Source organism: Colias eurytheme, chromosome 22 (genome assembly GCF_061535395.1).
Source record: "Colias eurytheme isolate Ceu_HAF_F1 chromosome 22, ilColEury1 Martin Lab GWU primary, whole genome shotgun sequence".
NCBI lineage: Eukaryota > Metazoa > Arthropoda > Insecta > Lepidoptera > Pieridae > Colias > Colias eurytheme.
In genome coordinates, this window is record NC_143001.1 from 7,853,498 (window position 1) to 7,878,313 (window position 24,816).

General features: G+C 31.5%; 1 protein-coding gene across 2 annotated transcripts in view; it reads left to right on the forward strand.

Moving 5' to 3' along the window:
• Window positions 1-24,816, forward strand: part of tup (LIM1_Isl and LIM2_Isl domain-containing protein tup) — a 58,046-nt gene that overhangs the window by 19,858 nt on the left and 13,372 nt on the right. For both annotated transcript variants that reach the window (XM_090115188.1, XM_090115189.1), the window contains exons 2-3: window positions 14,222-14,411; window positions 24,278-24,408. In XM_090115188.1, coding sequence (XP_089971314.1) covers window positions 14,222-14,411; window positions 24,278-24,408 — 321 coding nt within the window. The remainder of the gene's footprint in view (window positions 1-14,221; window positions 14,412-24,277; window positions 24,409-24,816) is intronic.

Genomic DNA, 24,816 nt, shown 5'->3' on the forward strand with positions numbered 1-24,816 from the left:
GCAGTGTTTACGTTTCTATCTATTTTTAGAAAATTAGCAAACTCATACATATTTAATAATAGAAATTAAGTTAGTTAACTTTGCACAGTAGGCACACATTGTAACCTTTATAAGGAGTAACATTTGTCGCAAAACGTGACCCACGTCTGCCCTTTACCCGACTATGGCAAACAAAGGAGTGTTATGGTTTTAAATATATTAGGAAATATTATCACGTAGTAATCTTTGTACATATAACTACCTACATTCATAAATAATTATTTAGTTAAATCGCGAATCATTCATAGTTCAAGTGTTTTTTTGACACAAAAAATATATTGCTAAAGAAAACGTTAATAAAATATACATATTATAATAATTAAAAAAAACAATAAAATATACAGAATAAGGACTGGAAACTCATGAATAAAAAAAATATTTAATTCAACATACGTTAAACAAGAAACATAGTTTTTAATTAAATTCTTAATGATCTTAAAAAAGTTTTTATTAAAATTAAAACATCTATAGCAACAGTAAAAAACACTTTTTATAAATATCAAAATATGTTACTAAGAAAGCTATGTTGCAACCAAAAAGCTTATATCTAATACCTACACTGGAGATTTCAGTATGAACATTAACTTATTACAAGTCATATTTTCTTGTTACAAGTTAATGTTCATACTGAAATCTCCAGTGTATTAGATATAAGCTTCTTGGTTGCAACATATATCTCTAGAAAAAAGTATTGCCAGTACACCACGTTCTAAATACCCGAAAATTAATCGGGCCAAAAACAAAGACTACACTTGACCGGTTTTTTAATAAGGTATCTGTCCCGCTCTCAAGTGTAGGCGGAAGTGTCACCCAATTACGTTTTGGTTATTTTTTATTTATTTTTTTTTTATTTCGGGTCAACGAGCTAGGGCTCATGTGCTTTCCGATTTGAGGTTATGAACTAGCGCGTTAGATTTTTATTTTTTAACCTAGCGCATTTTTTATTTGTAATCTGTGAATGGTGGATTTATTTTTGAGTTTTATTCTTTAATTTAATTTGTAATCAAATTATTAAAAAGCATGTCGAAAAATATCTGAATAAGTGATATAATTATGAATGTATAATTATTTTTAATGATTTCTGACGTAAATCCTTTTTTGGCGTTCATTATACATATTATTATCTAGGTACATTAATTTTTAAGAATAACATTAAGCAGAACAGGCAAATAACAGGTTATTTTAATTATTTGTCGATTTATGATACATTGTTATGCCGCCAAAACAACAGCAAAAAATTCCCAAAAAAAAGTCTCTCAAAAAAGAAATACTGAATGAACTTTCGAACTTTATTATTAAACGATTTTACGAACTTTCTTTCTTCTGTATTATTATTTCTACCACACCTATTTTATTATGAATTTACCTCAAAATGACTTCACCCCACCGCGCGCCGTCCGCCATAGAGCAAACACGAAAAATTTTCCAAACCATATTTAACTTTTAATATTTACCCTTACTATTACCCACGAATACTTTGAAATACCGCGGTAGGACTCGCTAATTTTAAACCGTCCTCAATAAACAAACGGACAAACCAACAAGACGTGTAACAAGGGTCAAAATCGCGTAACAGCAAACGAACATTTTAACACATTTTTCGTATACAACGTCCGGCGGTTTCACGCGAGTATGGCTCTTAAGTGCAGTGTAAATTTGATTTAATATGTTTGTCCAGTCATTACACTGCACGTTTCTGTTTTTATATTTCAAAGGGATGCCTTTTTCGAATTTGTATTGAGATGTTATTATGTGCTAACCGGTGTATCACGAGAGAACTTACCTTCATATAAATTTGTTTTATCTACTATTCAAAACTTATAAACATAGATTGATGCGATTTGCACAAATAGGTAACAAAGGAAACTAATGTATTTACGAGAAGTATAAGTAAGCCATTTTTTATCTCAAATATATAAATCTGTATGCAAATTGCATTTTATTACACAGTTTAAGTAATTTCCGATACGACATTTTTTACGTTTCAATGATATTGAGTTATTTGTTAACCTTAATAAATAAAATATAGACTAAAAAATTATATAGTTATGGACGATACTTCACGATATTACGACATTCGAACTTTAAATACTTATTCTATTTTTAAATATTTCGACTATACGTATGTGTTATAAATAATTACTAAAAATTTAAAATAAAAACTATTATAAGATCAGTATCTTTAATTACTCTTCTCTATAGAAATTAGAAACAACTTCCTCTACCTAAATACTTTTAATATCTATTGGTAATATTATTTTTGTGATTATTTCAATCAAAAAACGCTTCTTAGAAGTTCAATTACTTAGAATTAAAATGCACAGATAATATTATAATAATAATATGTATGTACTTCCACGTATAAAAGCGGCAAAAATAAATAAAATTACCTTCAAAATAATTAGATTGAAACAAAAAATATCTCGATAACAGTGTGACATTTAATTGACCTTGAAAGTAACATTATAAATATTCAATTGTATCTGTTTAAAATTTTTGTCTCTGGTTTGATGAACTTTGTATTTTTTTTTAATTTATAATCTGGAACGTCTTTCTGTATTTTTTTTTTTTGATAATTAACTAATATTTCACGCGTTTATTATTATAAAGATTATTGTGAAAAATTTATAAAATTTAATTTATATTATATTATTGTGGGACGGCCTACAACGCGATGGACAGACGACCTGATCAAAGTGGCGGGGAGCCGCTGGATTCAGGCCGCTGGTGATCGGTCGTTTTGGAAATCTTTGGGGGAGGCCTATGTCCTGAAAGGCTGGAATGATGATGATGAATTTATATTATTGTGAAAAATTCGCTCATTGTCAATTTTAACAATATGAGGTAAGTCCTAAACATTTTCTGACTAGTTTTTGACAAGAAGTGGTTTAAGTATTTTAATTTGATTAAAGTATTGTAGACTAAAAGAATATGTGTATAGAATCTTCCTAATTATCTACTAACATAATATGTGAAGTTTTATAAATGTAAATAAAATAACGGTATACAAAATAACTTGAATTACGTCATAATATTATTGCATCCATGCGAAGCCGGTCGTATGCCGGTATAATAATGTTACTTATCTCCCAAAAAAATCTTGTACAATGTAATGCTTATTGTTTACGATAGATAGATAAATAGATATATAAATTTACTAGCGGTCCGCCCCGGCTTCGCCCGTGGTACATATGAAAAATAGATGTTGGCCGATTCTCAGACTTACCCGATATGCACAGAAAATTTCATGAGAATCGGTCCACCCGTTTCGGAGGAGTATGCAGACTAACATTGTGACACGAGAATTTTATATATAAGATTAAATAACTGGAAATTATAGTAGAAACTCGGGATTTGATATACGGTTTCTAGGTTTTTAAAAACTCCTGAAGGATATTTGGTTGTCTGTTGAAAAAAATATCTATTTTCGAAAGCAAATGATTTCGAGTTTTGTTGTTTTATAAGTTTTGCATATTAATCGATAGTGACGTCACTATAATAGCGACATAGAGTTACAAGGATCGTGACATATTATGGGCCCTCTTCACAATGTGCAGCGTTGGGCGAGTAGAGGCAATTACGATAGTGTAGAGGGCCTTAATGTCTATGATCGGCCGTCATTGTAGATGTTTATTCATAATCGCCGTAATGGCGACAAACATCGACGATCATTTGTTGGGCCAACGCTGCCCATTGTAAAAATAGCCCATTAAATATTCATTTTGTTTTTATTACGACGGATTTTCTAAATTCAAATTATTCTAACATGATGGAAGTGACGTCACAAGATGGCGGGCGCATGCATGTTCCCGCGTATAATGGTCGAAACATTTCCCTTAAAGAAATACTGGATACTGGGATAATCGCGCGATAAGCGACACGCCGCGGCGTCTTTGTGTTGCCACTTTACGTTCGCCGCCTCTCGTTCTGATTATTGGACGTAGGGTTGCCATGAGCATTATTTTAATTATTTTTAGTTTACTTCATCGTTAAAAAATTAAGTTTTATTATTTTAGTGATGTGTAGAAGTGAGATTTCATGTGTTGTTCGTTAAAATTAAAAATGTTAAACCATTTTTTTGGAAATTTATAAAATAAAATGTGTATATAATAGGTAATTTAAATGAAAATGTATATGCGTACTTGTAAGTTTTAAGTTAATGTTTATTATAATATTAAAATATGTTATTTATAATTTATACAAATTACTACTTTTTCCTTGTTTGACTTCGCGCGAATGTTATAAAAAATGTGAAGGTCTTGAAATGCGTCCAAAAATGCTTGTAAAGGAAGTCTAGATGATTAAAATAATAAATACATGAATTTTTAATTTAAGCTAGAGATTATATGACCTTGAAGGACTATTGTTTTATAAAGCTTTTTTTACTTTTCCCACGATTTTTAGAAAAATAAAACTAAATGTCCAGTAGTCATATAAAATTTCTAAAAATTTAATAAATAGCCTTTTTATTTTTAAATATGACCTTCTAAGCATGTTTAAAAATAGATTTTTTTGTATTTTTAAATAAAAAAGTCACCACTTAAACAAAATGAACAAATCAGTTATTTTTTTATATTATTGTCATTTTATATGCCAATTAGTGTCACAAAATTTAAATTATTTGCCTTAATTGGAATTTTTTCGAATATTCCGCGATTAATTGAGGATATTTGTAATCATTTATTTAAATAAAGACTATTTTTAGCTCGATTTCTGCACTTGATATGTAAATAGGTATCGTATTACAAAATGACAGAGAATATTTATAAAATTTAAATCAATTAATAATACGAAATTTATCTTAATACTTCATATAATAATATTTTTTGTATTAAGTTCATTGTTCTAATAACAAGAACTGTCACATCATGCAAAAACTGATGAACTGATTATGATGAAAATTAACATAAACAAATATTAAAAGTGTTATGTGCAACTTAAAAATGTCACAAAAAATAGGAAATTTCAATTTATTTATATTCAAGGAAAATAATTATTGATATGATCTGAATTAATTTATGAATTATTTATTTTTCTGCTATATTCTTTTTATGGTTTGAAAATATTCTTATTAACATAATCAAATATGTCGAACGGCACGTGACTTGCATAATCATATTTATTTTATATTTAAATTCAGATTTAAGATAATATCTATGGTAGTAACAGACAAGCAAATATAGTTTTATATTTCCTAATATTTTGCACTTCAAAATACATATATAAAATGAATTAAACATCCTGAGCGCCGAGACAAACGTCAAAACGCAAAGGAATAGAATCCGCTAGCGATACTGATTGACATAAGCGTATGATATTTCGCTAAGGATTTGTTCACCCTACCAACGACGACCACAAACAAAATTTTTATCCGGTCGCAATTTAACAAAATTGTGAAAAACATACTAAAATAATTAAAAATAAAATATTTAAATTTCCTGTCGTTCTGGTGATTGAAATTTTTTGTTTTGCGAATAATGAATGAAAACATAGATTTTTCGTAGAAACGGTGGATCCAAGAAAAAAATGTATAAGAAGTTTTTTATACATAATTTTATGATCTACAATTTTGGTCCCAGGTAATTATATACATATAGCATACCGTCTCGGCGAAAATCGCAAAAAACCTATTTTTTAATTAATTCACCTCGAAATTTTTTTCTTTCCGAGTACCAGTATGACGGGAAATTTTAATACATATTTTATTATGAACGAATTTTGTCTGGATGGGAAATTTGGTCGTTGTCGTCGTCGTCGTTGGTAGACTGGTAGTATGACCGAACCATTACTAAAATATCATGAGCTTATGTCAATAATTAGCGATAGCAGTTTCTATTCCTTAGCGTTATTCTATAATACATATTTCTATTCTCTGCCATTAGTCTCGGCCTGCAGTTAATACCGTTATGTAAAAAGAAAGAACATTCTAAAAATAAATATTTACTTACAACTATTTTAATATTTTTCACTTCTATAAATATATAAAATAAATTAAACATCAGCTAATACCGTTAAATAGAAAAGAAAGAATATTCTAAAAATACTAAAATTACTATTTTTAAAATAATTATGGATCTACATTAAAATATACCGTTCTTGGTTAGTAGTTTGTACCTTCTCCGGAAATATTCTAAAATAAAATATGTTTATTGCAATAATTATGTTCGTGAATGTCTTTCATCATACTTAATTATACATAATTAGCATTTTTAAAAGTAATAATCAGGATATTTCCCACACAAATACTAAAATAAAACTTTCCAAAGGGAATCTGATCTGCTATAGAAATCCAAATTGAAATTTTTTGAATATGTGTAATTTATGTATAAGTTAGCTGTTATTTTTGACGTGACAACGTTTTATAATTCGATAGAGCAGGCTGCACGCACGAAAAAACATGACTCATGCGGCGTTACCTCGCTCTGAGGCGTTCCATGTATGGCTTGAAGTGCAAGCGAGAGCACGGAACGAGCGACAAAGAAGCACAATCGGACGTTGTCACGTTCAACTATCGTCAGTAAACCGACTTTACAGACAACCAATTTTTTATCCCTTGCAATATTAATAACTCTGTTTTTGTTTTTGAAGTGAAACTTCTTTATCGGGGTTGGAAAAAAATTTAGTGTAACATTTTTTCGTTACGCGTGACATTTTTCCGTTACCTACGCGCCATCTTTTTCTTATCCCTACCACGCGTGATTCGACGTATTTCTGTAGTTGCATATAGTAAATTATTTTTTGAAAAATAAGGTCATAAAGAAGTTTCATTTCTAACGTGTGTACACTAGTTAAAAAGTTTGTGTAATTTTAGTTTGCATTAGTTTGGTATTTTATAAAAAAAAATCACACTACTAACTTTATCTAAGTAGCTCCCTATATTTCGTCTTCTACCATTTTATTGAAAATAAATATCTAGAGTTATATCATTTGTGTATTATCTAAATAAATTAATATTAAAAATAATGTAAAACAAAAAGGTGGCAACCCTATCACTCCGGGCTCATTATTGACACTATAAATTCTAACGCACATTTTTAAACTTCAGCTGTGTGCGTGCACACACACATACGCAACTAATTTACAATCGATTTTAAAAGAGCGTAAGATAAAAATGTATTGTGTATGTTCTTCTTAATTAAATGTAGCGTGGATTATTTTAATTAACTACCTGTTTTCTTCGTCTTTGCTTAGTAAACGTATTTAATACACTAATAAATATTATAAATGATAAAATCTGTCTGTCTGTTTCGCTTTCACGACTAAACGACAGCGCCGATTTCGATGAAATTTCGAAAGAATAGCAATTGGAGACCCAGATTTAAAAGCAGGCTATTTTTAAGCTCAAATCCTAAAGGGTTGAAATGAGGATGCAACTCAGCAAGTCTTTGTCCGCGGGTGAAACCGCGGGACACAGCTAGTTTCATATACCTAATTAATTAACCGAATACCTTGTTGAATTTAATTACTTATACTTAACTACAAGTTCCATACCATAATAAAAAAAACCCCTTGGTTTTATGTACGGGAGTAAATTTAAAATGTAGCAGTCTATATTGCTAGAATATTATTTATTATTTTTTAGCTTACCTACCTACCTCAAAATTAAATTTTAAACATAATTATTGTTTTTGCGTAGTTTTTAATTTTTTATTCGTAAACAGGAAATTTCAAATTACACATCGAAGCAAATTTTTTACATATATTTTTTTACGTACTTACCCACACAACAGTATGTTAAGTTACCGTTAACTCAACCGAATTATCGCAACTTAAAACACTTGTACTTAACACATCCGGTTCAGATCAGCGCAGCGTGGTGCAAATGAATAAACATTATCACTTTCGACACAGCACTACCGAATTAGTAACGTGACAATCATATAAACTGGTTATATTGACGCCATGTTTTCACTTAGCCTTCATTCGAACAGACTGTTCCCCGCGGTTTTACCCGCATTGCTCCGCTCCTGTTGGTCTTAGCGTGATGATATAAAGCCTATAGCCTTCCTCGATAAATGGGCTATCTAACACCGAAAGAATTTTTCAAATCGGACCAGTAATTGCTGAGGTTAGCGCGTTCAAACAAACAAACAAACAAACTCTTCAGCCTTATAATATTAGTATAGATGTAAAATATTTCAGCTACTACTAAATTAAGATCGCATCATTTTTTGTTCAGTAGTTTATGAGCTATCCTCTAAAGTACATACATTTTTTTATAGATGACTCAAATAAAAGTTAACAGTTTCATTTTTATAACTAACCAATTAATTATAGTTAAAATTATTGTTAACTCCCATAAATTAGTCATTCATGGCTACCGAGTCATTAATAGATTAATTTACGACTTCTTTATGACGTCATTAACGACGAATCATTTCGAGTTTTATTGCATTCCTTAAACAGACTGATTAAAATTTAATTATGTACGTACCTACTTAAAAAGTTATTTTTGTTTTCTCTGCAGATTCCCAATTACCTAGTTATATTAAAAAAACATCTCTTATCATCTTTCTGTATTCAACCGACTTCAAAAAGGCTTATTTCAACTTATTTTTGTGTTTGATACCACTGAACTTTGACAGGGTGAACCGTTTTTGATGATATTTTTTGTTTGATAGCTTGTGCTTTAGTTGGTCCGATACAAATTTTGTCAAGCTCTGACCATTTGAAGGTTTAGTACGTTGTTAAAAATCCATAAAAATCATTTTAAACAATAAGTATTACCTAAGTATCTACGCGTAAAACCTAGTTATTTCTATTTCTATTCCTTAGATAACGAGGAAGTTTAAGCAAATCCACGAACAAAACACTACACAATTACATTTAAATCACCGCCCCAAGTGACGCACAGACAAACGCACAAATTCTTATTATTAATAACAACAAATATAAAACAACGCTCAGCACTAAATCCCAAGTTTCCGCATCAAGAAATCAATTAAAAACCCCTAATTAGTGCAAAATAAAGTACAATTAGCGATTGTAAAGTTTGTAATACAATAATAATTGCATTTCGCTTTATTGACAGTTATTTTTCATTAACACTTGTTAAAAGGGAACGGCTTATGCGTGAGTGTAACAGTACCTTAAATATAAAATGTTGGAACGAAGTATATTTAACGAAGTATATTATAAACTAGCGGTCCGCCCCGGCTTCGCACGTGGTACATGTTTACGTTTTCTCTACATAAGAACCATCCTCGTACTTCAAGGAATATAATAAAAAAAGAATTATCGAAATCGGTTCAGCCGTTCTCGAGTTATGCGCTTACCAACACATTTTGCGATTCATTTTTATATTATAAGATTTATAACGAAGTATATTTTTTAATGAGGTTTTTGCCATATTGTGGCTGACGCTGAAATAGAACCTAGATATTAAATGATAGCTATGTCTTACATAATTTATTATTTTGATAGTTGGCTCGTATTAGAGGTTAAAGATTATTGTTACAGTAGCTTGGTAGGGATGGCCTAAAAATGTCCCAGACTTTCAAGCATTGTTCAGTAGCATTTCCTTAGTTTTGTTTTATAAGTGTCATAACATAATAATACAATATGAAAAGGAACTGTTCCTTTGCATTTAAATAGGTATTAACTATTATGATTTACGAGAAGAGTGGTCTTGAATGACTCCTTCTGCAAAGTTAGATAACTAATTAACTTCGATTAAGGGCTGATTTTTCAATCCTTGGTTAAAACTTATTCGTCGAATAATGTATAAAACTACCATTTTAAAAACGTAATTTGATTGCCCGTATTTGACTGTTTATACGTGACATTTTAATAAAATCGTGTAATACTTTATTGGACGGATAAGTTTTATCCAAGCATTGAAAAATCGGCCCTAAGAGAAATACTTCATTAGTTTTAAATGGAACAAAATTTTTAATTATCTGAAAATCGAAAAGTATAACAGTTGTAGGTAGGTACAATGCATCTGCCCCATTCCTAGTATCTAATCTGCCCCCATACCCCACAAGGGGACAAATATTGTCACTGTAGGTATTGCATAAAACATCCAGTCATGCTGTTTAAACACGCATTAGTTCAGTTAACTGTTTCTTGCAAGTGAAACCTCATGTCATGTGTTCGTTTGATGGACTTGACACAATAACTGAACCGATTTTGATAATTTTTTGAAGTGAAAACTTCTTTAGCGGCGTTGGGTATAAAATCTTAAACTCGAGTCAGGTCACGTGACCAGTCGAAAAAGCGTAAGACGGATAGATGTCAAACATGCTCAAGTTTTCACTTCTGCCGGCACTCCTGGAGTGCAACCCGTCTTTTTTTTAAATGTTTGTTGACTGAACTTTCAATACATGAAAGGTATTTTCAAAATTGGCTCAATCGTATTGAAGTAAATTGATAGCCAAAATGAATGTTTGTTATTATTTATTAATATTGGGTGATCTACAAATTTTTAGCTTTACACATAGGTCTCTAGTATTATTTCATCTTGATTAGTTAGATTAGACCTAACTAGAGTTTACAACATGGTTTCTTGTCGGCTTTTTTGTTTGTATGTTTGAATTTATGTTTGATGATGGTAAAGATAATATAGGTAGATATGCCAAAATTAATTGATTTGTTATATGCTAATAATTGTAGATACTTATCTTAATATATATAAATCTCGTGTCACAATGTTTGTCCTCAATGGACTCCTAAACCACTTAACCGATTTTAATAAAATTCGCACACCATATTGTGTAGTTCCCACTTGAGAGATAGGATAGTTTAAACATGTAGGTACCACGGGCGTAGCCGGGGCGGACCGCTAGTACTTATTATAAAATTTACTTACCGTTTAACTCGGCACAATAAGTCCTATAATTATGTTTGTAGCTTTCTACTGATAAAACAATTTTTACCCGACTACGGCAAAGCAAAAGGAGGGTTATGATTTTGACAGGCTATGTATGTATGTATGTATGTATGTATGTATGTATGTATGTATGTATGTTCATCTGTTCCCTCGTAACTTCTGAACTACTTATCAGAATTCGACAAATGACATATCATTAGAAGCGTCTTAATTGTCCGCTGGTTATAGGCTATATGGGGTTTCACAAAATCTAATGTGGCGCCCTCTAGCGGACAAAACATACAGAGTAAAAAAATAAAGTTAAGATAAATATGCCGTGTTTGGTATCATTTGAAAGCTTTTTACTTGCACATTTTGAATATATATGTCACGGCTAAAGGTAGGTGAGAACATAAACTTAAGATTAGCCGGCTAAACTTAGGTTTATTTTCGACGAGGTGTTAATGTTAGTTTGTTCTATCTTTAGCCGGCTAAACTTAAGTGTAACCGCAGGCCCGTGGCTAAAAATGTCGGGGTGGGTAGATTTGGTTAGCGCCGGGCCGGTGGAGGGCTTGAGGGGCCCGCACAGTGCCAGAAAACACTCGCCCTGTTCCTTACATGTATTATAGTAACCAAATCTACCCACCCCGACTCAGGGCAGAAAGCTGGTGGCTAGGTTAGGTTAGGTTAGAACTCTTAAGACCCGCACGAGCCGAGCGAGCGCAGCGAGCGTGCTGCGGCAGCAGCCGGCGAAGTGCCAGAAAACACTCGCCCTGTTCCTTGCATGTATTATAGTAACCAAATCTACCCACCCCGACATTTTTAGCCACGGGCCTGCGGTTACACTTAAGTTTAGCCGGCTAAAGATAGAACAAACTAACATTAACACCTCGTCGAAAATAAACCTAAGTTTAGCCGGCTAATCTTAAGTTTATGTTCTCACCTACCTTTAGCCGTAACATATATATATATATATATATATATATTACTAGCATTTGCTGACTTTACCTGTATTCATGGGCTGATTGCATATAATTCACATCTTTTCGTTCCTAGCTTCTTTATTAGTTCATCAATTTAACTTTTGTCAATATTATGCGCCAAAAATACACTTTAACACCAAAATAGTACAAATAATAAAAAGTAAAACAACTAAAACCCAACTACGACAAAAAACGACGCTGAAAAAGTATAAAACAAGATTTTCAGAATTCCACTATGTAGAGATAAATTTTCATGTTTGGAAAGGCACACGTCATATATCTACCGTAGCACTTTGACAACGTGTGACTACGCCTTTCCAAACATGAAAATTTATCTCTACATAGTGGAATTCTGAAAATCTTGTTTTATACTTTTTCAGCGTCGTTTTTTGTCGTAGTTGGGTTTTAGTTGTTTTACTTTTTATTATTAGATGATCGAGCAGTTCTGATAAATCATAGCAAACCTACAATATTTATTTACCTACACCATTATGTAACGCATTTTCGTTATACTAGTACAGATAGTATAAATTATAAATACAGACGATACAAAACAGTAGCGTAAAGAACATAGAAAGAGATAGCAAAGCGAAATAGATACAGTCTCTCGGCTCCTAAGGCGTGGCTTGAATACGCCCATCCGATCGATTTTTATATAATTTATTCATATTTTTATTCACGAACCCCGTGGAGTTGTAAACAATGAATGAATGAATAATTTTAAGTGTGTATCTTGTCGTAGAAACATCGATTGATAATTTTATAATACCTATAATTGACTAGATATATCCGCCCGCGACTTCGCTCGCGTTTTAAAGAAAAATCCGCATAGTTCCCGTTCTTGTGGGATTTCCGGGATAAAAAGTAGCCTGTGTCCTATTCTGGGTCTACCTAAATACAAATTTCATTGTAATCGGTTATACCTACTATAGGTATTTGCGTGATATAGAGTAACAAACATCCATCCATCCTTTCAAACTTTCGCATTTATAATATTTAGGTAAGTAGGTAGGTAGGATAGGATAGGATATTATACCTACCTATCTACTTAAAGATAAATATTGTTCAGGAATTTTGTCACTATTAAACATAATAATAGGTATTTGTTAATTTGTGTTGTTATGATTGTGATGTTACATGCAAAAAATCTCACTCAAAACCGTTCATCCGTGTAGGCGTAATTATCACACAAAGATACATAATCCACTGAATTTTTAACATTTTGGTCTACCGATTTTGATAAAACTAATTCTGTCTCATAAATTTAAATAAATATCAGGTAATAAAAAATAATGGTCTGCTTAATGAATTCCCGACCAATCGGTGGACAAACATCTAAGATTTTATTCATTGAAAAATTTTATAGTATCTATTTAAAATTTAATGCAAAAAAATAGGTAGGTGTACCTAAGTTTTTGATTTCAGATGGATTGTGGCAAAGAACATGGTATAATTTTATTTATTTATGCTACATTCTCAAAAAAGCATAATAAATTGTTCAAAACAGTAGTTTAATTTGTGTTAATGTGGCCTTGGCTTAAAGAATAAATTATATTTTTTTGGTTTCCAAGCATCATTTTAAAAATTACAGAACAGGTTATGAAAATTATACAACAGATAGAAAACTGCGTTGTTTCTCACTGAAATATTATCTGTATTATTTTTATTTTTTCTGGGTAGGTAAAAACAGCAAATGCCCGGGTAAGCGGATATTTAAATATACGTAGGTATTTTATGTTCCTATAAAACTAGATACCTACCTACCTATGCATACGAATTTAATCTTACCCTTTAAGACTTTAAAGAACACCTACAAAACACAAACAATATTTAAAACTTATAACTTACGCAGGTATTTTTATAAATAGGAATACATATCTATTAGGTTCAGTAGGTATTTTATTGAATACCTAAAACCGGCTACTCACATACCTGCAGCAGGGGCAATATTAGAATTGGACCATTTATTGGCTCCTATATTGTGATGTGTATAGGCAAGCAGGGGCAATTTTGAGAACAACTGAAATTGTTACGACTGCCGTACAACCGAGATTGTTCCAATATTGCCCCTACTTCAGGTACGTGAGTAGCCGGCTTAAGCTAATTTGAATTTCCTTTATAAGCACTAGCTTTCCGGACGCGGCTTCGCCCGCTTTCTCTAAAACCTAATAAATTATATACTAAAACCTTCCTCTTGAATCGCTCTATCTATTACAAAAAACCGCATCAAAATCCGTTGCGTAGTTTTAAAGATTTAAGCATACATAGGGACAAAGGGACAGAAAAAGCGACTTTGTTTTATGCTATGTAGTGATACAAACTCATTAAATTACATTCTAAACAAACCTACCCATTACATATTTATATTTATGCCTCATTTCTCTTGCAGAAAAACTCCGCCTCTCCCTCTGCGTGGGTTGTGGTGGCCAGATCCACGACCAGTACATCTTGAGGGTAGCGCCAGATCTGGAGTGGCATGCCGCGTGTCTCAAGTGCCAGGAATGTAGGCAGTTTCTGGACGAATCCTGTACCTGCTTTGTGAGAGACGGGAAGACGTATTGCAAGCGAGATTATACCAGGTACGAATCTACTTAATAACTTACTTTGATTATAAATGCGAAAGTTTGTATGTTTGTTGCTCCTTGACGCAAAAACTGCTGAACTGATTTTCATGAATGGCACACACATAAAGGATAACCTTGGACACACAAAAGATAGTTTTAATGTCGAAAATCTCACCGGAATGGGAACTAAGTAGGTATCTATGCTTGTTTAGCTTTGACTATACGCGGGCTAAGCTGCGGGAGGAAAGCTGGTTTATTAAAATATTATTATATATATATATATATATATATATATATATATATATATATATATATATATATATATATATTATTAGGTATATAATATTATATTACTAGCTATTCCGGCTTTTCAGACCTATTGCTCCTTGTTTTCTCTCCATAAGAACTGTTGCTTACCAAAAACGTAGGTAAACTAATCGCCGAATTGGTCAAACATGAGTTTTAAGCCACACATATTTTGGCGATTCATTCTTATTATAGCCATAGAAACAATTACAAATTAAATATAAATAAAAGTAGCCTTGAGATGACGAAATGCGAATTTTTGTAATTTTAAAGAACTTGCAGAGCCGTTAAAATTGAATGTCTCTACGTGGAAACTTTGAACCAATCGGTCACATTTTAGTGGAATCGCAATGAATATAATACTAGTCTTTTATTTCAAACAATAAATTAACACAAGTTTCACTTATTTTATCTCATTTCAAGCCTCCACACATTCTTAGAAATAATTTGAAAGTAGGCACAACTTAATGTGAACCCACGCTAAAATTGAAAAAGTATACCTTATAGGCCCTCTTCACAATGGGCAGTGTTGGGCGAGTAGAGGCAATCATGATAGTGTAGAGCCAAAAATGTCTATGATCGGCCGTCATTGTAGATTCATATTACCGCCGTGAAGGCGGCAAACATCGACGATCATTTGTTGGACCAACGCTGCCCATTGTGAAGAGTGCCCATTTAAGTTTAGCTGATATCTTATCGCGGTTCTGTCAAAAATATAGCACCAGAACATTTATTAAAAAAGTAGTTTTTAATATATTTTGTTTAATTAAACAGTTATAAAACGACTATTCTACGCATTTCAGTGAACAGGCATTATATTTTTTATAGAGATCGCAATGGAACTGCATAAATTAATCTGCAAAAAGTGGAAGAAAAAAACAATTGACTAAAAAATTAGAGTTTTCTTTTTTCGAACGTTCAAAGATGGATTCTGTCAATGTCCACTATTATTCGGTTACACAAACTTAGGCAATGGCTCAAAACTAGACAGCCTGGTTACATTTGCCGCTTTTTTTAGCAACGGTATAAAAACACGCAGATTAAGGCAAATCCGCATACGAATGATTCATTATTGAAATACTACGTATGATCGTGTATTTAGCAGAAATTATCGCAAAAGGACGTCATTCAAAACACTAATTTTTTGGGTAAATAAATGACACTGTTATTTTTCGTTTATGAACGAATTTTCCGCTGATGGATGTTATTTTATATAGTTTTATATCTAAAGTATTTATTTACATTTAAAGTTAATATTATTATTTCATTGTTATAGTGTTATATCTAATTTGTTAAATACGTTGACGTTATTTTTATTTGATGATTTCTGATGACTATTGATTTAGAATAATTTAACTCGTGATTGTGTGTCTTTGTAAAATTGTGAATAGTCATTGATTTTTGGTCAATTGGTACTAACCGATCTACTGCCAATTTGAATAAGAACCTAGTTAAGTACCTAGTTTAAGTTCATACTAAATTATGTTATTTTTCCATAGTCATAAGTTAGGTACTTTATAATTCGATGCCCGAAGGTTTCGGAATTTGTAGATTCCCATGATGAAGTTGATATTATTATCGCTATATTATCAACTGAACACCGTTTTCCCAATGCCCAAACAAACGATATAAAGTCATTAACCTCTCAAACGAAATGAACTCCCATTTATACACAATCACACCAAATGACTGACGCATAAACACAACAATCTAATTATACACCCGTTTACAATTACGATTTTAGATCATAGTTTACAATAAAACTTTAAAAAATCATAACCGCACGTCAACATCGGCGCCACTTTTTAAACAACGTCGCATCTACGAAAATAACCTCTGTTTACATTTCTACCCTTCCATCTCCCGGCTAAAATATAGAATTACACATTAGCAAACACAGCTTAGTCTATGCGCGGCCGCGTTCGTGTAGACGCAGCTTTATGCACCATAGATACGGAATATTATCGTTTGATTTTCTGTCAAACCCATTTGGCTGTATGCGGGGATTGTCTTTGCTTTATGCGCCGAGAAAAACAAACCGGGCTCTATGTATTTTGGCGTCAAAACAAACGTCACTTTGACAGCGCGGCGGGCGGTTGGAACCCGATATGTCTATAGTATATTTGTCCGTTATATCGGAAAAGCTGTCCGATTACTTTTTGTAATGTACTATTTGTTTTTATTTCTTCATTTAAAGTTTGTTTGCGCGCCGGATTTCTCACGATATCCGTGGTATTTGTGACGTCTGTTTCCCGCGCTACACATTTTTTCATCAGTCATGCTTCGTTGAATTAACGGCATCGATGAGTTTTTAATGAATTGATTTATAAATCTACTTTTTAATGCTCACTTTGAAAGTACTTTTAACACACATAATAGACAATCTAATAATTAGATATCTTTTTATAGGTACGAAACATAGCCTATCTCTATGAAAACATAAACCTGCCATTTTCTTCTATTTACAACGAAGTTAACATCGTATTTGGATAAATCAGTTTTTTTAAACAGTTTGTCCAAAAAGTTCAGGAAAATTTTAAATTACCAAAGAATCTCATTGTATAAAATTATCTACTAGGTTATTAATTATTTTTAAAATGCAACGCTCCTTTGCTTTTGTTTTACAGACAGTACACTTGCAGAAAAAGGTTAGTTATTTTCCACATAGGTGCAGAAAAATCTAGTATTTCATTCCACTAGATTTCATTACCTACAAATGCTTTATATCTTCCTATTGAAAATGAAAAATTTTTAGTCTTGCAAATAATCTTTACCTATAAGATTTGTCTTAGTAAGCTCTATTAATTTATTTAAAAGCATTGAGATAATATTACTACGTATGGAGGAGACACCACGAACAAAACCTGTGCGCCATTTTTTGCTCTAACTCCGATAAAAGTTATTCCTTTGCACTTTTCCGTATTATTTGTAATATTTGTGCAATATCGAAACACACACGAAGGCATATTTGATGCGTTTCACTTTAAAACAAATAAAAAATGAGAGTGCAGTTACGCCATATGGCGTATGTTGAGCGGAACATAAGTGATGTAGGCGGTGTCGTCTCCATATGTATATCTCAATGTTTAAAAGCAGAATTTTCTATACCTGTAGGTTAGTAACGGTGCTTTGTATTAAAAGTCTTATTTTTACTATTTGCAAATGATACAAAAATATAAAAGGCAAAGAAATCAAAACAACTCAACCCTTTAGTAAGGAAATCCGTGTGTTTACATTACCTCAAGTATCGAATGTCGGTTCGTCTAAACATCCGAAACATTAGTATTTTATATTAAAATGTTTTTCTACCGTTCGGAAATCGGAAAGGAAGGATACATCAATTAATGCAAGTAATTAAATATATTTATGGTGTAAGAATTGTTCCTTCCGTAAGTACCTAAAGAACGGAAATAAAAAGTTTGTGATGTTGGCAAAAGTTTCAATACTGATTACATAATAAATTTTAATTAGGTCTATTATTGTTGTTTATTAAACTATAGAATTTGAACTATATGATAGTGATAGCAATTATTACATTGTCACAAAATAGTAGAAAAAGTAGATTTGGATGCGGATTTTTCCGCGAGTAAAGTCGTGGTGCACAGCTAGTATACAGTGGACATTATAATGTAAAATAATTGTATGTCTGCTATGTTATTACGCCATAACAAGAGATTTATTAATATTATAAATGCACTAGTGCCCGGCATTGCTTTGCTCTTATTGATCTAAGCACGATGATATATATGCCATATGAACGAACTTTTCACCGAAAGAATTTTTCAAATCTGACCAATACTTCCTGTCCTGAGATAGGCGCGATCAAACACACAATTTTTTCAGCTTTATAATATTGTAGTGTAGATATAGATATGTATTATAATTGTAGAGCTGTACTTGAGCAAACTTATCACGAAATTATAAAAGATAAGAAAGAAGAATTAACAAAGTGTGCCATGTACTTCGTTAACATATACTACCTACATACCTACTAATTCTTTTTTAATTAATCCTACTAATATTATAAATGCGAAAGTTTGTATGGATGTTTGTTACTCTTTCACGTAAAAACTACTGAACCGATTACAATGAAATTTAGCACACATATAGAAGGTAACTTTTTTTTTTTTTTTTTTTTTTAACTTTAAACTTTATTTATTTATTAAAACTTTTTGTACACATACAGTAAAAAACTTACAAAATAACAATGCAATTTGTCTTACTTAATGCCTTATACATAGTTATATATATTGTAAAAACGTCTTTTTTAATGATTTATACAGAAAAATTTCTTTTTTGGAGATTACATTAAAACAGTTTTTTTTTTATCAATTATCTACCTATGACATTATTAACAAAAGATGTAGGTAATTAGAAAATATTAGACATATCCATTTTAATGATGATGATTACTAGCAAATACATCACTGAGATAACATTTGATGACCTTGAATTATATTACATGATATTACAACATTGTTACATTTTTTACTAGTTACAGCCAATTATTTTATTAATAACATTAATAAAACATACACTAATACACAACTTGGATTAACACATAGGATAGTTTTTATCCCGGAAATCCCACGGGAACGGGAACTATGCGGGTTTTCCTTTACAAACGCGGGCGAAGCCGCGGGCGGAAATCTAGTTTATTATAAATAAAAATTAAGCTGAATTCTTCGTATGCGTTAAAAAAACTTTTGAATAATTAAACATTAAAAACTTTGAATAATTGGGTACATTATCTGCATTGTACCAAAAAGTTTTTACAAAAAATCTTTATCATTTTGCATTTAAATTAATAAATACAGTTAAACTCAATTATCTTGTAAACTGAATGAAATGATATCTGATAACAATCAATGTACTTGTTATCAGATTCATTGATATCTTTAAAGTTTAAACATGATATTAAATGATCTGGAAAAAATATATCTTGCTCAATTTAACGATTTAATTTGGGTAATTAATTTATATAAAAATATTAAGGTATCGTATATAAATACCTCTAGCTAAGGGTAAAAAGTCCAGAATTAATGTCAAAGTACATTTATAAAAAATCTATTGCTAACGATAAATGGGCTCTCACCCCGAAAGAATTTTTCAAATCGGACCAGTAGTTCCTGAGATAAGCGTGATCAAACAAACAAACTCAGCTTTATAATATTAATATGTATAGGTAGATTTATCTTTATACTATGTCAGTAACTTCAAAAAGCCTGTAGCTAATCATAGAATAACAGTATTCAGGACTAATTTTCTCTATAAAGATAATATATTTAATAGTTGCGCAACAAGGGAGTGGTATTTTACATTCATATTTAATCTGTAATATATTAAAAAAGCAGTTTGACAAGTCCGTTCAATGCCACCAAGTCGAAATTTAAAATACACCATTTTAATACGTGTTAACAAGTAATTTGCATGTTCGTATTCCTTAATTTTACTAACGATCCATATTTTTTTATCAAAAATACATACTTAAATTAGGCTTTAAATGCACATTATTATGTATGTACTAAGGAAAATAACAAAAGGTTCTAAAAACTTGCAATTTTTTCCATTGTTTAATTTTAATTATAAAAATATATACGAAAAATAGAATAAATGATGGAACGCTATCCTACTTAATTTAAACTGTCTCATAAGAATTAATGTGTGTTTTCCTTTTAGGAAATAATAGGTTTTTAATATAATTCCGAAGATTTGTGTATAGGTATATTTATTATTTACCTAGTAAGGAAACAATAAAGTACCTACTAGCTGTGCTCCGCGGTTTTACCCGCAGTGCTCCGCTCCTGTTAGTCTTAGCGTGATGATATAGGTAATATAGCCTATAGCGATAAATGGGCTGTCTAACACCGAAAGAATTTTTCAAATCGGACCAGTAGTTCCCGAGATTAGCCCGTTCAAACAAACAAACAATCTCTTCAGCTTTATAATATTAGTACAGATAAAGATAAGTACCTATTGATTTACTATTATAGAAATAGCCATCAAAGAACTCGACAATAAACCCAAAAATATTCCCCATCATTAATAATAGTAGGTATCTATACATCCATAGTTACTATAATATTATGAATGCGAAAGTAACTCTGTCTGTCTGTCTGTTACTCAATCACGCCTTAACTACTGAACCAATTTTCATGAAATTTGGTATGGAGATATTTTGATACCCGAGATTTTCACATTTTCCCGGGATAAAAAGTAGCCTATGTCCATAGGCTACTTTTTGTCCCGGGAAAATGACGCATTCCCGGAAATCCCATGGGAACGGGAACTATGCGGGATTTTCTTTGACTGCGCGGGCGAAGCCGCGGGCGGAAACCTAGTAAATAATATAACCAGCTGTATAACCTAAATCTAACCCTACAGCGCTCACCAATTAGCGAAATGCGATACCATCCGACGCATCTACAGTTACCGGGGCACAGATAAATAATATTTTGACACGTGCTAATGGCGGGGTGGCGGGAAAACTGACGTTTGTTTTTTTTATACGCAATGACGTTTGGCGATGGTATTGCTGTTTTTAGCGAGATGGTGAATTGTTTTTAATTTAAATTAATTAATTGGATGGAAAAATAGTCAATTTTTTCCATTTTAACCGAATTCAAAAAAGAGTGGTTTATAAATTATAACATCATTTAATAACGTGCAATATAAAAAATAATAACCTATTTTTCATACCCCTTTAGGTGCCCCTTAGTAAAATATAACAAAATAATAACGTAACCTAATTAACGAAATTCCCACTAACGCTATAAGTACATATTTTTATAATTAAAAAAAATGCTCAAATAAGTATGTACATTGTACATTCAGATTATAGACCGGGAGATACTGACACAAAATTTCGAGTCATTTGTAACAAGGATGGCGGTTCTACAGGGGTCTTAGTACGCAATGACAAAAAGGAAAATGATGGTGTGAACGCTGGTACCGGTGGCTTAGTCGCGTGGGCGTTTGTCGAACTCGTCGGAAAAATAGCGAAAGTCAAACGATTTGTAACACAAAACAAGTGGTAGGCGGTAGTGTCATGCCATACTTTTCCGGTGTGACTTACAGCCCGCCATACCGATGCGAATGTGTTGATTTAAATAAAACAATCATTCAACCATTTGTACCAGGCTAACTTTTGCACAGGTAACTATCGTCGTGCAGCCATTTACGAAAATCGCCATGCCATACTTTTCGGACGATTCCAAATGGTCGCCATACCGCCGAAAATCTGCAAAAAATTTTTATTTCGCCAAACTTTTTGTACCAGTATTGCATTTGGATTTTTGGAGAGTATTTGATAAAATGTGACCATTATTATATTTGCCATACTTCTAGTAGGGGGAAAAAGTGCTGTCATACTTGAAAACTTAATTTATTATTAATTTATATAAGTGAAGATTTCCAACACATAGATCTTTGAAATTTTGTATTTATATTTGTTGATCCTCAAACTTACAGGAAAAATAAGTGCCATACTGTTACAAATCGTTTGACTTTCGCTATTTTCCGACGAGTTCGACTAACGCCCACGCGACTAAGCCGCCGGTACCCGCGTTCACGCCATCGTTTTTCTTTTTGTCATTGCGTACTTAGACCCCTGTAGAACCGCCATCCTGTTACAAATGACTCGAAATTTTGTGTCAGTATCTCCCGGTCTATTAGGTATAAATTCTATATGACTTACTTTTTTCAAAACTTTCATTTCCACGGCCAGATGTCAAAGTTGTAATTAAAAAAAAACATGCCCGCCAATGACATGACATGTCATAATTTTTCTTCTCAGACAAAAGCGCGGGAAAACTTACCGTAAACTAATATTTATTGTTATAAAATATGTAATAAAATAATGTTCTGTGTTAATAATATCTCGTTTATTCGTCTTATGTGTGTGGTCCAGCCAGCTGCATTATGTTGGACCATCTGTATTTATTCAAAGTAATCAGATATCTTGGCGAAAATAGTGCTATCTGTGTTGTGTTGTATTTTGGTGATATTCTTCATTCATTGTAGTTGGTAAGAACTTTGTTAATATAGGTAGTTTAATATAGATATTGAAATTAAAGAATTGTTAGACTTAGGGCTGATTTTTCAATCCTTGGTTAAAACTTATTCATCCAATAACGTATTAAACTACCATTTCAAAAATGTATTCTAATTGCCCGTAATTGACAGTTAATAGGTGACATTTTAATATTATCGTGTTGTACTTTAGGTATTTGACGGGTAAGTTTTAACCAAGTATTTAAAAATCGGCCCTTAGCAACTTAAATCTAGCATTGGATAAAAATATTACTTGATAATTTTAATTCTGTAATACCTTATTAATAACCAAATAGTATCAACTATCAGCTAACGCTTGGGATTTATATTTTTAAATAATTAAAGTCATTAAAATGTAGTGATGACTAGGTACCTAGTCCAAGTAAAAAACGAAACAATATAAACGAATAAATAAGATTTATTCATTATCTTCATTATTTTATCGTAGATATTACCTAAGGACCTCTGTGTTTCTTATTGTTAATCCGATAAAAATTTGAGTTAAAACTTAAAATTAAATTCGTTCTAGTATTTAAAACATTGAAAAACATCTTGTCTTGTTACTCGCGAATATTTTCATCAAAAACATATCAAAATCTTGTAATTAAGATACCTATTTTAAAATTCTTCACTAAAAACAAAAACGTGGCAATCACTATAAAACGCTAAAACAGACAAAGGGTGTCTGAAACCCGCATTACCCCCAGGTTATTGACCGTCACTTTCACCCTCCCAATCTTGCTAAAAGCTTTCCGTATATAAGGTGGGTTTAATCGGCCTAATGCGTTATAAAGGGTATATAATTGTATATAAATATCGTAGGTTTATGTGTTTGCAGTGCTTAAAATTTTGAAATTACGACTTAGAAGTTAAGACGTGTATTTAACACTTTAAAATCGATCAATACGATAAAAATCGTAATGATTAGAATTTTGTACCGCCAGACTGTTTATTCAATTAAAACAATATTCAGTTGTGGAAAATAATAAAAATTGATACATAATATTATGTATATATATGTATAAGTAAGTATCAATAGTTATGTAGGTAGGTACCTATAGTAAATGTAGAGAAGATATTTTCGAAATATTTATTTTATTTTTCTCGATTTATACTGGGAATATAATAATAAAAAAAATATTAAAATACAGAAATATAAAAGATTATTGGAATGTAGTAGGGGGTGAAAAATACGCGAGCGAAGCTGCGGGATTTTCACGGGGTTGTTGTATAGCTGAAGGCTTCGATATGGAATTTTCTACCCAATATACCTACCTAAATAAATTGTATATAACATAAGTTTCCTATTTCATTTTACCTATATTATGCCTAATTTAGCGTCAGTAAGCGCTGGCATTTAATAAATATAAGAATACAATAGATTATATTTATCCCAATTTTTTGAGTGCATGTGTGCGTTCCAAATTTAGTGAATTATAAATTTTAATTCGATGTTATTTTTCTCAAACCAATTATTATGTTTTTTGTTATTTATTATTCAAATATGTTTTATATTTCCTCAGGTTATTCGGCACAAAATGCGACAAGTGCGGCGCATCTTTCAGCAAAAACGACTTCGTGATGCGCGCCAAAACGAAAATATATCACATCGACTGCTTTAGATGTTGCGCCTGCGCACGACAATTAATACCTGGTATGCTTTTTAATTTTTAAGTTAATGTGGAAAAGATGGATGTTTTTAAGTTTTTAGTTAATGTGAATTTTTTTTTACGATTTACTAGATATTATTTTAATGTTTAAAAAATTGTAGTAGGTAAAATATCATTCATAAAGCTTTGACAATGTGATAATTAAAAATTTTGGGTTTAGGAATGCTTTTTTTCAACATTTAACATAGAATATTACAATAAAATTTACCACATATAGTTCTGTAGTATGTACCACCAAATAATTTCAAAAAGAAATGCAATTTATTTTTGTAGGTACACTGTACATTTTGTATATTTTCTCGGATATCGACTGTAGATACTTATGTTTTCTGTCTTATCGACAAAAGACCTTTTCTCTAGAATTAATAGATTAAGTAATTATAGTAAGTATT